Source organism: Corvus moneduloides, chromosome 16, assembly GCF_009650955.1.
Source record: "Corvus moneduloides isolate bCorMon1 chromosome 16, bCorMon1.pri, whole genome shotgun sequence".
Classification (NCBI taxonomy): Eukaryota; Metazoa; Chordata; class Aves; order Passeriformes; family Corvidae; genus Corvus; species Corvus moneduloides.
In genome coordinates, this window is record NC_045491.1 from 9233332 (window position 1) to 9247432 (window position 14101).

The 14101-nt window shown below is 52.1% G+C and overlaps 1 protein-coding gene across 2 annotated transcripts in view; it reads right to left on the minus strand.

The window, feature by feature from the left end:
• Positions 1 to 14101, minus strand: part of PKD1 (polycystin 1, transient receptor potential channel interacting) — a 79807-nt gene that overhangs the window by 42450 nt on the left and 23256 nt on the right. The window contains exons 2-6 of one of the 2 annotated variants that reach the window (XM_032125741.1): positions 5563 to 5634; positions 4977 to 5048; positions 3482 to 3651; positions 804 to 1472; positions 358 to 538 (exon numbers count right to left, since the gene is read on the minus strand). In XM_032125741.1, coding sequence (XP_031981632.1) covers positions 358 to 538; positions 804 to 1472; positions 3482 to 3651; positions 4977 to 5048; positions 5563 to 5634 — 1164 coding nt within the window. Of the gene's footprint in view, positions 1 to 357; positions 542 to 803; positions 1473 to 3481; positions 3652 to 4976; positions 5049 to 5562; positions 5635 to 14101 lie in introns of both variants that reach the window. The other variant, XM_032125740.1, reaches the window with a different exon arrangement.

A 14101-nucleotide genomic window follows, 5' to 3' on the forward strand; every position in this document is an offset into this window, starting at 1 on the left:
AAGGGGAAAGGTCTGGGCTTTGGGCTGCAGCCATGTCTAAGGACACAAGATCCCTTTTCACGACATTTCAGAGGCATCCACAAACACAAACACAGGGTACAAGAAGCCCACCAATCTCTCAGTTCCCAACTGTGATTTCCAGCCATCCTGCCCCATTCCTCTTCTTCCCTCCACAGCCTTTAAGGAAAGAAGCCAAGTCCAGCAAGGGCTCAAGCTCTGCTCGTTCCTCCTCTTTGTTCAGCAGCCTCACTCCCACCATCTCCCCATACTCAGCCTGCACACAGCACTCTGCAGACATGCTCTCAGGAACCCAAAATCTGTCCCTAGGTGATCCCAATCCTTCCCCTCCTCACTTACCTGATGACATGAGCAACCAGGAAGCTCTGGATGTCAGGGCTGCTGACAAAAGCCAGGTCCCCATTTCCAAGCTCCTGGCAGTGCCGCTGTGCCTCCAGCCACTCTGCCTTCTCCACCACTAGCTGGTAGCAGTGGTTATTTCCCGGGAAAACCAAGCCCTCAGCAGGGCACATGGGGTGAACTGCTGCAGAAAGAACACAGGAATGATGTTCTCTCTATGGGCCACACATCCCAACCCAATCTGGGCAGAGAGGCTCCAGGAATGTCCCAGTCCCGAAGCCAACAAACCCCATTGCTGTTAAAGCGCAAAACACTGCTCAGCCAGGGAGCAAGGAGTGCCCAGAGGAGTCATCCCTCATCCCTCATCCCTCACTGGGAGGCGAGGCCAAGGGGAGGCCCAGGACCCAGTGCCAGCCATCCCAGCACCCCCAGCCAGCCCTGCTCACCCCTGCCCAGCTCTCCAGTCTCCGCAGTGATCCCGTACAGCACCGCGAGCCCGGTGCCGCCCCTATTGCGGATCCGGATGTCCAGGCTCTCGTTTGTCATGACCAAGGAAGGACACTGCAGTTCCAGCTGTTGGGGTGAAGCCACCACCTCAATTTCTGCCTGCTCATATAGGATCCTGGAGCCCACAAGGATGGTGGCAGTGACATTGTACTGCCCGGGTAAGGCATAGGTGTGCACAGCTGTGTGTCCAGTGGTGTTGAGAACCTCTGTCTGGTCCCCAAATTCCCACAGTAAAGTGCTGACAGCAATGGGAATACTGACATTGAAGAGCACGGGCTGGTGCAGGCTGTACCGGGGCTGGAGTCCTGTGAAAGACACAGACAGCTGTGCCTGGAAGGGCGAGGGGACAAGTGAGGGGCCACCACAGCCCTGCCCAGAGAAATGCTCAGTGCAAAATGGCAAACAGCCGGAGGAAGAGTTTGTCTCATGGGCAGTTCCACACAAACACTGCCCCTGGGAGCCAAAACCTCCATACTCCTGGTCTTGAGAGTAACAGAGGGCACTGCAGGTCTCCTCAGTGAGGTTCCCAGAGTGGACAGACGTGAAGAGGATGACAAGCTCAGCTTCTTCAGTGTGGTTGCCTGTCAGACACGTGATGTACTGAGCTCCTGCAGGACAGAACAGAAGATCCTCTTGCAAAACAGACACTGGGATGCCATGGACTGGTGAGACCCTCCAAGAGAACCACCCCACACTCCTAGGAATGGAATTCCCCTGCGCAGCTCCTACTCTGAGCATTTCCTTTTTGAGATTTGCCTGGGAAGTCTTTAATCCCCCAGCAACAGTTTCCAAACTCTTTATGCTAATTAGTGATGACAGAAATAACAAGCCAGTCACACAGATTTATGGAGCAGCAGCACTCAGTAAATAAAACAGGGCTTTGGAGAGACCGACACTCCCATGGGACATGGAGCTGCTGAGTCTGACACTCAGAGGAGCCCACAGTGAGACCATGACAAAAGGGTGTCCTTTGGTGGTACCCTGGCTTGGTCTGGTGCAGAATGTTTCATCATGTGCTGCCTGGGACCTCCAGCAACAAACCCAAAACCAAACACGCTTGGGCAGTGGCACACTGGGGACACAGGGGAGATACCGATGGACTCTCCACCAGGCCTACTCTCTGAGGCACCTTTCTCCATGCGGAGAGCCAAGAGCTTCCCTCCCTGCAGGAAAACATGGTGCCAGAGAGGAGGGCAATGCCAGGCCCAGCTGCACCCGAGGGGGTGCAGGGATGCCCACGGGAACAGCACGTGCTGCCGACAGGGAACAGGGACACACACGTGCATGGACACAGAGCCACGACAGCCCCGGGCCCAGAGAACAGCTCATTCCCCTGAGTGTCATCCCCCCTCTCTGGCTTGCACGGGGTGGGACGTTTCCCTGCCACAAACACCCAGGCAGGGCCTCTCCCTCGGCCTCTGCCCACGCGGCCTGGCCACGTTTGCTCCGCTGTTGCTGCTGGTTGCTACAACATCTCCCCCAAACATCTCAACAGCTCCAGTCTCGTGCGATCTTCCCAGATCAAACCCATCCAACTGTCCAGCTTCCTCCACGGCCTTCCGGCAAACACTGAGCCACTTCTCCTAAGAACAGTCCCTGGAGAGGAGCACGGCATGGGAACTGCTCTGTTTTCTACCACCAGCCTGGTCATTCTTCATCCCCTGCCGGTCACTAAGAACTGTCAGGAGCTGGCAGGCTGTCCCAGCCTACTCGCATTACACTGAATTACCCAGAAGGCAGCCTCACATTATTGTTTCCACACTGGCTTTAAGTAGTTCAAGAGGCAACAACTGATTATCAAGAGCAGTAACAGTGCCAAGTGTTTTTCCCTTTGACAATTCCTGCAAGATGCTGCAAGCTGGGGTAGCTTTGCTGGGGGAAGAGGAACAACCACCACCCAGATTTTGGTCCTGGGGATCACTGTGCCTCACCAGGCAGCTCAGCTGGCCCCCCCACCAGCTCTGGGTCCCTCAGCCTAATCCCTGCACACTCCTGTCACACAGCTCTGGGTCCCTCATCCCTGCATCCTCCTGTCACACAGCTCCCAAATTAAAGGAGATGCCTGCTGCCTGCCATAGGGAGCCCTTACTCTCCCTCTCTCTCTCTTATTCCGGGATAACCAAACATCTAGGCAGGATTAGCCTTCTTAGGGCTCTCCTTTTTCCAGTGAATCACTGCCTGACATTTCTCCTGGCCAAGCAGTCAGAAAAATGCCCCTGCAGCAGGTAGCTGTAGAGCAGGGCAGTGTTCATTCAACGCTCCCAACGTGGAGCCCTGTCACCTGCAAAGACCCAACTCAGCATGTCCTCAGGTGCCATCACCTCCCATCAGGTTTCAGTGCTTGAAGTCAGCCTTTTCAAACCCTGGGAGAATGAAAGCCTGAGGCTGCAGGTCACGGAGCCAGTGTCCTGTGGTGCCTGGTCTGTGATGAGGGCTAATCTCAGCCCTGGTGCGACTGACTTGATCCTTAAGGCACCAGCATACAGACTGTGTGACCAACACCTGCTTAATTAGATTAGAACTGGTGACTCGAGGTCTGAAGAGGCTGATGTGATCCCAGCTGCCCCTGGGCCCATCACTCCCATGCAGTCACCTCCACCCCACAGCCTTTCCTTACCACAGGTGGCATTGAGGAACACGACATCGAAGAGGGACAGGTTTGCCACCTCGGGGGGGTGGGCACATCTCGTGTCCAACGCCTCAAGGACTCTCACTTTTCTGTCTTCCACCCAGCGGGGCAACCAGGACAGTTTGCAGTCACATACAAATGGATTCCAACTTAAGTTTCTGTCAGAGGGAGATCAGAACAAGTTAGGGATTAATGTGACATGTGCTAAGCCTTAATTACAGCAGTGTGCCGAGCCCTCCCTGTTCCCATCTGTGCCACTCCACTGAAAGGCTTTGGAATAACTGGGAGGGGAGTTAACGAATAGGGAATCAAGCAATAATTAACGTGATTTTTCTAGAGGCTAGAATTAGGCAAGTACTCCAAGTACTTTTTTAACTCTACAAATAATTGTTGCAATTAGAAGCAAATGACAGACACAATCATATATCTAAAATAACCTGTCATGCAAGAGCCCCTGGATATGAGGGCAGCCTTTCCTGCTCAGGGGACTATTTACAGCTCCATTAAAAAACAGCTAAGAGAATAAAATTGATCTGTCAAAAAAAGAAATGCAAAGTCAATGATAATCTTTCCATGTGGCAGTTCAACGAAAAGATGGAAACTTTAATTGCAGCTAAGCTTGATCCAAATTACAGCCTTTGGCACTCAGCTGTGAGCAGGACAGAGCTGGAGCTGTGTGTGGAGCTGATGCCAGCAGGGCTGGGTGTTTGCAGGGCTGAGCCCTGACTTTGGGGCTGAAAGCACCACTTTGCCACCAGGCCAAGCAGGGACAGGCTCCCTGGGACACAGCCCACAGGGCCTTTGTGTCTCTATCCAGAGTCACTTGTGAGCCAAACTGCAAAGCTGAGAATGCTCTTTGTGTCCCGTCCTCAGGGAGAATGTAGGGCTGAGTTTTTCTCTCGCTTGCCAAGAGGGCTTGCATGGGGTTAATCCTTTGGCTCGTCCAGAGGCAGAACTGCCATTTGTGATGTGACTTCATGGATCTCTTCCAGAAATGTGTGGCTTCCCCGTAACATCAAAAGACTTCAATTAAAAAACAAAACCTAAACACTTGGATCACTTAGGGACAAGTGACTTGAATACCTCAGTCAGGACCTACCAGGCTTCAGGAATCACTGGATCCTCCAGTCTCAAGGTGTGACCATGCAAACAGGACTGCATGACCCAGAGCATGGTCAGAGATAAGAACCTCAGCAGAGCTGGCGTGGAAGAGAAGCAAGGAAGACAAGAAGGCAGCGGCAGAGATTGGAGATATCCAGGAGACAGAGGCACAGATATGGAAGAGGTCAGGACTGAAGGACACCAACAGGACCCAGGAGCAGGACACAGCTTGAGAAAGAAACTGGAGACACCCCAAAAGGCAGCTGCTTGGATGCCCAAGATCTCTCCAAGTCACCACAGCCTCCCACCCCACCACGAAAGGAAGGAATGTTTCAAGGAAAGGTCTACATAAAGAACTGGGAAACAAAGAGGATGAACTTACATTTCACTTAAATTAAATAAATTATCAAATATTCCATCTTCTAATGTAGAAATCTGGTTGTGGCTTATATCTCTGTAAAAGAGAGAAAAGTTCATCATGTTAGAAGCGACTTCCTTGTCACTGCGGCTTTTCCCTGTGAGGGTGCTGAGGCCCTGGCACAAGCTGCCCAGAGAAGCTGTGGCTGCTCCATCCCTGGGAGTGTCCAAGGCCAGGCTGGACAGGGCTCTGAGCAGCCTGGGATGGTGGAAGGTGTCCCTACCCATGGCAGGCGGTGGCACTGAATGGGCTTTAAGGTCCCTTCCAGTACCAATACACATTTTTGGATAATTCTCATTCTCTGACCTTGAGCTCCTCTCCATCCAGCAGTACAGAGGGTCAAATCCTGCCCAATTCCAAATACCAATAATTCCCAAATCACCAGACTGAGCAGCTAAAGGTCTCGAGGAAGGAGCCCACAGACAGGACCACGTGGGGCTCGGGAGAGGAGGTAAAGCAAGAATGAGGCAAAGCAGTGCAACATGAGCCAGGGCCCAGCTCAGACGTGCTGGGGGCACTGGGGGGACTGGAGGGCACAGCATGTACTTACAGCTTTGCCAGCGAAGTCAGGCTTCTGAATAGCTCATCATCTAAACCACTGATCCTGTTATTGGAAAGATCCCTAGGGAAAGAAAAAAAAACATTTTCAGCCTTCATTCAACCTTGTTTTGTCACACTTCCATTACCAGACCTCAGAAGAGCCTCACTCCAAACTCCAGCCAGAAACCCAACTGGAAATTTGGTGTGTTGAAGGCAGAGCATTTTTCCCAGCCAAAGAAAACACCCTTCCCAAAACCATAAAGGACTTGCTGCTCATATAACCTGGAAATAGAGACCAGGAGTCTCAGGATGTGCCTCCACTCTGCAGCACACCTGGAGCAATTACACCACACCACACGTGGTACTAAGTGTGATGCATCGTTTAAAAGACATTCAAGTCTAATCTATGTTCAAAGAAGTCCTTAAGAAGTAATTTAGACTCAAGTAGTAATTAACTCAGAGAAAAATTTACGATTAACTTCCAAGTGAGTTTCTCGTGCCAAAGCCCTGATCAGTAATTACACAATTGATGTGTCAACTCTACATTTTAAACGTCTTTTTGTCTCTCTTTGGAAAAGCTTAAAATGGAAGAAGCAGCAACAAAGAATATTTTCCATTTGAAATCAGGACAGATTGTCATTCTAAAAGGAATACTGCTTAAAAAAATCTCCAGTTGCTCCCAGTAACACCAACAGCCTTCAGCTCATCCAAACTAAACTGTCCCTGTCCAGCCCAGCTCTCTCCTCACCCACCATCCTCCTTCCCAAATTTAAATGTCACTCAGAGAAGAAGTGAAAGTTTCGCTCATCAGCCTCCACTTGTTCCCAATTAACTTCGCTATTCGTTTTCAGACAAATCTCCTTTGGCCTAAACGTTCTTTTAGCAGCATCAAAACACTTATTCCAAGCCCATATGATGGTTCTTATCCTTCATGGATTTCTGGCAGAGCTCCCAGGAGAGGACAGGGCTGGACACACTTTGCCACCAGAGCCGTTCTCCTGCCATCTCCTTTCTCACTTTTTTTCCTACAAACACCTCCTCTCCTTTCTCCTGGCTGTCTCACCTGTTATTTCTACCCCTTAATCAATTATTTCTTGGTTTGATCTGACATTTAAACTTCATTTATCCAAATGAAAATAGTTCTGCCAAACTGGCACGAAAATTACGTACGATTCCAGGAAACTGGGGATAAGTAACAGGGATGGATGTCTCTTTAAAAGGTTTATTTTCCCTGATTTTGCTGTCTGGGAGTTCTTTGCCAAGCTGAGACTGGATTCAGAAGAGTTCACCAGCAACACCAATACAGAATCCAAGAAATGTGCAAAATAAAAGTTCAATAAATACATTAAAAAAAGGATGCTAACAAAAATATCCGACCACTCTAGTGATCTCTGTCTCAGGGCAGCTGGGACAGCAGCGGAGGAGCACAGAGCATCCCTGGCTGAGTCACACTCTGCACAGGGGACAGCAAAGTCACCCCCAAACCTGCTCCCAGCTCCCCCTTGGAAGACAAGCACAGAGACAGCTCGGACTGGAATCCAGGCTGCTGCCAGCCAGGACAGACCCTTCCTTGGGGAAGCCCCAGCTCCACTTCTCCTCAAGCACTTTCTGTACACTGAAGCCCTGTCCCTGCACCCTCCTGCACCACTGCACCTGTGTGGGAAAGGACCAGACCACCAAGCAGCCACCTTACAGGGAGCCCAGTGCAAATATTTCCCTTCTCCTCTGAAATACCTGGAAGTCGCCCATTTAGTTTTTAGGCAGCACCTCAAGTCCAAGGAAAGGAAATGGGAGTTTCAGCTCGGATGCTTTCCTGCTCCTCGCCCAGACAAGCAAAACCTCCAAAACAAACCATTCAGCTGCTACAAAAACAGGGCTCTGCCATTTCCAAGAGCCTCTTCCATGGTGTTCCTTGACTGCAGGGGGAGCATGGCGCAAGGGGAGGCTTGGGAGGGTGTCAGGACACTCGGATCCTGTCTTTGGGGTGCCAGCACTGTCGTGTCTCACAGCTGGAGAGGGCTCCTGTGCCTTGTTCTCCTTTATCTGCTGATAAAGAACCTTGGCTGGCATCCTGCACACTCCACAGCCCAGCTGATATCAGGTGTGATCAGCTGAGCTCACCCATCTGACCACGCTGACCCACAGCCCAGTGTGCAGAGATGTTCCACCTCTGGGATTCCCAGGGGAGGGCTGGGGCTCAGCTCCAGAGGCTGTAATTAACCCAAACCCAAACCCAAACATTTTGTCACACTTCACTACAACTCAGATGCTTCCCAAGGATCCCAAGCCCTTGGTTCCCACCCTCTGTCTCCCACATTCACAGGCGCTGCTGAGCTCCACCCAGGCCAGGCACCAGCTGGCACCCACCGGTACCTACAAACCAGGGCCAATTCCCTTGCTGCATCCTTGCCCTCATGATCCCGTGAGGAACTGGTATAAAACCTCTCAGCTTTCACCCTCCCTGACCTCCTGGGTGCTGAGCCTGCGAGGGAAGCAGAGCTCCTGTTGACAGGACAGCAGGGAGAAGTGAGGAATGGTGGCGGATCCAGCGCCTGCCACCTCCAGCCAGGAGCCGGGGAGCTGCCTGCTGCCTTCTCCCACTGCTCCCTCTCCAACGTGTATGGAAAATCGTGTTATGCCTTCCTGGCATAGAAGAGGTGGCTGTGAACCAAGCTGGGCTGCAGAAAAAAAAATAAACCAGGAAATACTGAGCAATAAAAGCCAAGGCAAAGGCTGTGGGACAGAGCTCAGCCTGGCGGTACCACAAACTGCCACGACTGTATTTTCCCAGCCCACTGCCAGGCCGGAGGAAATTCAGAGCAGGTTCAAAGCAGAGCTGAAGCCAGCAGCAAACAAGGCTCTCCATTGACATTCTCTGCACACGCAGCCTGCTGCCCTCCTCTCAAGAAGAAAGAAAAATGCAGTTTCCTGTGGCTCAGGGGACTTCAGGAACATGCTGTGCCTCCTGGAAAAGGGCAGCCACAAGCCACAACTTCTCAACATTTTACACCTGTAAAATGGAGCAATGCAATGCCAGAGGCTGGGAGGCTTCTCCACATTCTGTGGGACATGGGGCATGAAAAGTCACCAAAAATTATAGTACAGGACACAAACAGTGTTACAGAGTGCTAGCTCCCCACACAGCCACGTCCCGCATATCCGCCTAGCAAAGGGAGAGATTCAAATACTTCTGGAAAAGGGAGCTGGTTTTGGGAGGAAGGTGAAGCTTTGGAAAATAAGGGAATATTTAGTAATGAGGCATCAACCTGAGCCTTGGGAGCCTTCAGCTCCATCCCAGCCCTGCTACTGACTCCCTGTGTGATGCCAGCTGCATCCCTGAGCCTCTCTGGAGCTGTGGATACCCACAGCCCACCTCCTGGAGAGGGTGAGGATGGATCCATCACAGACACCACCAGCCCGACCTGCTCCTGATGGACTCGGGGAATACTGGGGGAAAAAGCATCAAGAACTGCTCCTTTCTCAGCTGCTGCTCTGCAGCAGTGCCGATGGAAGAGGGAGGGAACGGGAGGGCTCGGTGCTGATGGAGGGAAGCAGGAGGGAGCAGGAGGGCTCAGTGCCACCCACTCCATCCCTCGCTGATGCTCAGAAGCCCCCCCAGTGCCAGCCCAGGGGTTATTCCTGCACACTGTAGTGGCCAGACTGGTTTTGGGGCACTGCTGTTTGCTCCCTCATTCCACAGAACATGTAATGTTCGGCACAGTATGGGCGGCCCCGCTGCCAAGCCTGATGTCATGCTCTCATTATGTCATTTGTGGGCCCGTTCTGCCTCCATCTCACAAAAAAAGAGGGAGGGGGAGAGAGGGCAGCGCTTCCCCAGCCCTTTTGGTGCATGGAGCCCTGCCAGAACAGTAATGGGAAAAGCATCCAGAGATGGAGAAGCGTCTGAGCGAGAGGAGCCCGCACAGCTTGGGCAGAGCACGGTGGGGCCGCAGGAGAGAAGCTCCAGGTCTGTAAGCTGTGATCAAGGCTCAGGTTTCTGTGGGGCAGTGAAGCTACAGAGGTGCCAGGGAAAGACAGCTCCCAGCAAAGCCCAGCAGTGCTCCCACAATGCTCCCATTTCTCACCCCATCATGCAAGTTGTGGCTGCCCCTGGATCCCTGGAAGTGTCCACGGCCAGGTTGGACAGGGCTTGGAGCAACCTGGGACAGTGGAAGGTGTCCCTGCCCATGACAGGGGGTGGCACTGGATGGGTTTTAAGGTCCCTTTGAATCCAAACCATTCCAGGATTCTATGAAAAGCCAGGCTGCACCGTTCTACACCCTGAGACCAGTCAGGACAAGGGACAGAGGGACATGTGAGATGGCTGGTGAGACACAGCGAAGCCCAGAGCTTCCAGAGCCTTCCATCACCTGCCAGATCCACAAACTGCCCAAGAGATCCCCTGCACAGCCCAAAAGCTGCCTCCCATGTTGCCATGGCAAACACTTCCCTGTCTCCAGGAACAAAAGGCAGCACAGAGCTGATCCTGCCTGACACACAGAACAGACTTTCCAGAAAAGAGCAGGAAAAACTGTGTGTGCTTTTGCCCGCCTGAGCCAGGAAAAATTACAGGTTTTTGCTGATCTGATTCCTTTTTTCTTCATCTTTTGGCTTACACCTCTCCAAGGAAGCGCAGAAGAAACAGTGTGCAGAGGTGAGGATAAAAATTATTTCCACAAATGGCTATGGAAATATGAAAAACCACGAATTTTCCTGTGTGCTGGGCACAGGGAGCAATGCTGTGGTCCTGCAGTAGGGGCAGGGACACCCTGGCTGGTAGGAACAGTCTCACCACTCTCCTGCACCAGGAGTTCTCTGCCTTTCAACACAGACAGGAGGGAAACAGCACACGGAGATCTTCATCACCAGCTACTGGTTTCAATCATGCTGAAGCAGGGATTTTCCAAGGCCAAAGGATTCCAGCTCCACCACACATCACCCCCAAGAGCTGCAGCCCAGCACCAAGAGGGGCCTTTCACTGGTGGCAGGCAGCTGTGAGCACCCTCATGTCCCCGAGGCCGTCACAGCACGATGACAATTTATTTGTTCATTTTGAATTTATGAGTTTCAAATGCTGGCCCAAGTCCTTGGCTCTCTCTGAGGAATTTGCCCCAAAAGACTTTTCATAAAAATTCATCTAAAAATGGAATATTTATCTTCTTATAGCAAAATCCTAATTGTTGATACGAAATGCAGGGCAAGATGAGCATCTTTGCAATGTTCTGTATACTCTGTGGTCTCCTGAAAAGAGTAAAGCACTCCCAGTATGCCCTCGCAGGGCAGCTGTGCCAGGAGCAGACACCGATGTCTCTCCCACCTCCTGCAGGATCACAAACAGGTCACTCCATCACTGTGGGCTCCCTGAGGAGGGGGATGAAGCAACGCTCCTCCCTCACCTCACTGCCTTGCCTCATCCTGCTCACGCCTCTCCCTGAGCACCAGCACAAGAAGACTCTTGGATTTGTAGGAGTAACTTGAAGGTTGGGGCCACAGGCTCTTCACAGCTCAGGAAAAGGGGCTGTGAGAGCCTGTGCTCCGAGACGCAGGGAAAAGACTGAGCTGAGAGCTCAGGGCACCCCAGGTGACACAGTCCCTCCTACATTCCCTCTGCTCCTGTGCCCATGCCTCATTCCTGGAGCAAATGGAGGAGGTGAGGCTGTAAACACCTGCAGGATGCGCAGACAGGGCATCCCTGTCACAACCAGGGTGTCCCACCCACATCCAGGCCACCCCCACCATGATCAGAGCACTGCATTCACAGCTATGGCACCCCTGCCACAGCCAGGGTGTCCCAACCACGGCCAGGGTGTCCCAAACACTGTCACTACATCCCCATCACAAATCCTCACAATAACCTGGGCATCCCAACCCTGGCCAGGGCACCCCCACGAGGGTCGGGATAAGCCCTCCCTCCAGGTGGGAGCTGTCTGCAGAGCAGCTGTGGCTCCAGGAGCAGCTCCTCGCATCCCTGCAGCCAGCAGCTTTCCGTAAACTTTCCCAAATATGGTTATGAAGCCGGAGCAGGGATGGAGCCACTCGCACAAAGGGGACGTGTTACCTCATGCAGCGACGTCATGCTCTGGCAGGGCCATCCTGGAGGCCATGGCATCATGTGCTCCATCCCTCTCCCCCTGGCCAGGGGGCTGGGAAGGGGCTCCCAGGATCCAGGACCCACAGCTCAGCTCCTCTTGCAAGTTATTCTTACACTGAACTGACTTCATCTCCTCACTCCCAACACCCAAACAGTGCCAAAGGCAAGGCAGGCACTGGGGTGTCACCAGTGCTTGGGGAAGCCAGGAGGGTGCTCCAGTGGGGCAGGAAGAAGGATACAAGGATGGCCACCATTATGAGAGGTCCCTGCCACCTTCTGAGCCATCCGAGTGACCAGGAGCTGGCACTGACCAGGGCTGGCGCCGGCCACGGTCCTTCCCTCGCTGCCAAGAGGTGACTTCATGTGGCACAGAACAAGGAAGAAACCTCAGGCATCACCCAACCCTGCGACACCACGGCCAAGGATGGGAACAGCAGAGACCTCCAGCTTGGGAAAGCAGCAACCCAAATACTGAAATCAAGCTGATGTCCATAATTAGCGCCGCACGTAAACGAGCTGTCTGCAGCTCCAGCCAGGGAAATGTCAGCCCTGCAAGCACACATTTGTTTCATGGAAAGTCTGCAAAGCAACCGACAATGTGATAAATCCAAGTATCTCCCCAGCACACGTAGCAGAGCTCAAGCAGATCCTATTAAGATGCCTGCAGCCCAAATCCTACTGCTTTCCACGCTGATCCCCACTTCTTCCCCCAAAACACATCTGTCCCCATGTCCTGTGCCACTGTGTGCCAACACACAGCAGTTCCAATGCCCAGCTCTGGTCTCCTGAAAACCCAGCATGTTTCCAAGTCAGCATGTTGGGAGCCCAGGGACATTTGATTTTACCATAAAAAGGGAGCCCTCTGGAAGCTGTAATTTAGGGATTACACAACTGAGCTGCTCAGTGCTTAATCTTCCTTGCACAAAGTAAGGAGTTTTCAATAAATGTTTAGGTATTACTGATATTAATTCACCACTGGGACAGGGAATGGCGTAGATAATCCTTGTGCCCTGGTTTTTTATTACTTAATTTGTATTTATTTTATAAGTGAGGCTTTTCCTTGGACAGCTGTCCTCTAGGGATGTGAGAAATAATAAAACCCCAATGCTACTTAGTCCTAGCACTGTAAATTCTGCAGTACACAGCAAAGTAGCCACAGGCAGGGTTCAGGGGATGCAGGAGGCTCAGGATAATGCTGGACTGATCACAGGGATGTGTCACTGAGCTGACATGGGAGCTGGAGCCAAGGGACATGAAGAACTCCAGGAAGTCTTCTCCAAAGCACACGTCCTATTTGCAAACACTGGTGAAGTCTGAATGGCCTGTTCCTTGGAAACCTTCTGGGGTATCTGTGTTTTGTATCCCAAAAGGAACAGGGGAACAATTTGGGCATCACTGATACAGAATGAGAGCCACGAACCAGGGACTGCCTGATCCTCCGAAACACGGGGAGATCTCTAAAAACCTTCATGCCACTTCCGAGCTGAATTCAGAGCACAACCCAGCAGACAGAAGGTGAGACTGATAAGGCAGTATCAGATCAAAAGCAATTTCTTCAAACAGTTGGGAAATAATTCTCTCATTTCTCACAAGGAACAGTCAGAGTGTTGTCAGGCACCAGCACCGGCAGCACAAACAAAGGAAAAACAAAGCCACAAGCAGCAAAACACAGCACTCAGAGGGGACCAGGAAATCCTGGAATGGTTTGGGTGGGAAGGGACCTTAAAGATCATCCAGTTCCACCTCCTGCCATGGGCAGAGACACCTTCGACTAGCCCAGGTTGCTCCAAGCCCCGGAGTCCACAAAGGATTGAGGATTTAGGAGAAACAGCAGCAACCAGGCAAAACCTCTTGTGACAGGCAAAGCAGACACGCAAAGGGCACATAGGCAAGTCTCATGGCCAAAGCCATGAGGTGGCTGAAGGACAGTGTCACCACATCCCTGACTCCCTCTGGGTGTGGGGTGAGCTCCTGCTGTGGACCTCCCACTGCTGGAGCAGCACAAAGCTAAGCAGACCAAACTGAAAGCATTTTTGGCCATTTCCTCCTGAGTTATTTGAAAAGTTTGAACTCCAGGCCCTGTTCACAAATTCCCCAGCCCATACCTCCTGCAGGGCACACGGAGCAAAGAGATGGGGACAGCACCAGCCTGGCTCCACACAGACCTGCCAGGACTCACCTCGGTGCTGATACGGACACAACTTCCCCTTCCCCCAGTCCCCAGAACCGGACTGTCCCTTCCCACGGCAGGTAACGCTCCTCAAACCTTTCCCTTTCACAGTTGACAGTCCCAATCTGTTCAACCTTTAGCTAACAGCCCCCTCCAACACCTCCAAGTTTTCCAGGTTCCTGGGTGGTTGCTGAAGAAAAAGTTTTGTGTCTATTTTAGTCCTGTCTGTCACTTGATTTTCATCTCCAATATGTTTTACCAACAACACTTCATTTAAGAGGCTCCCCA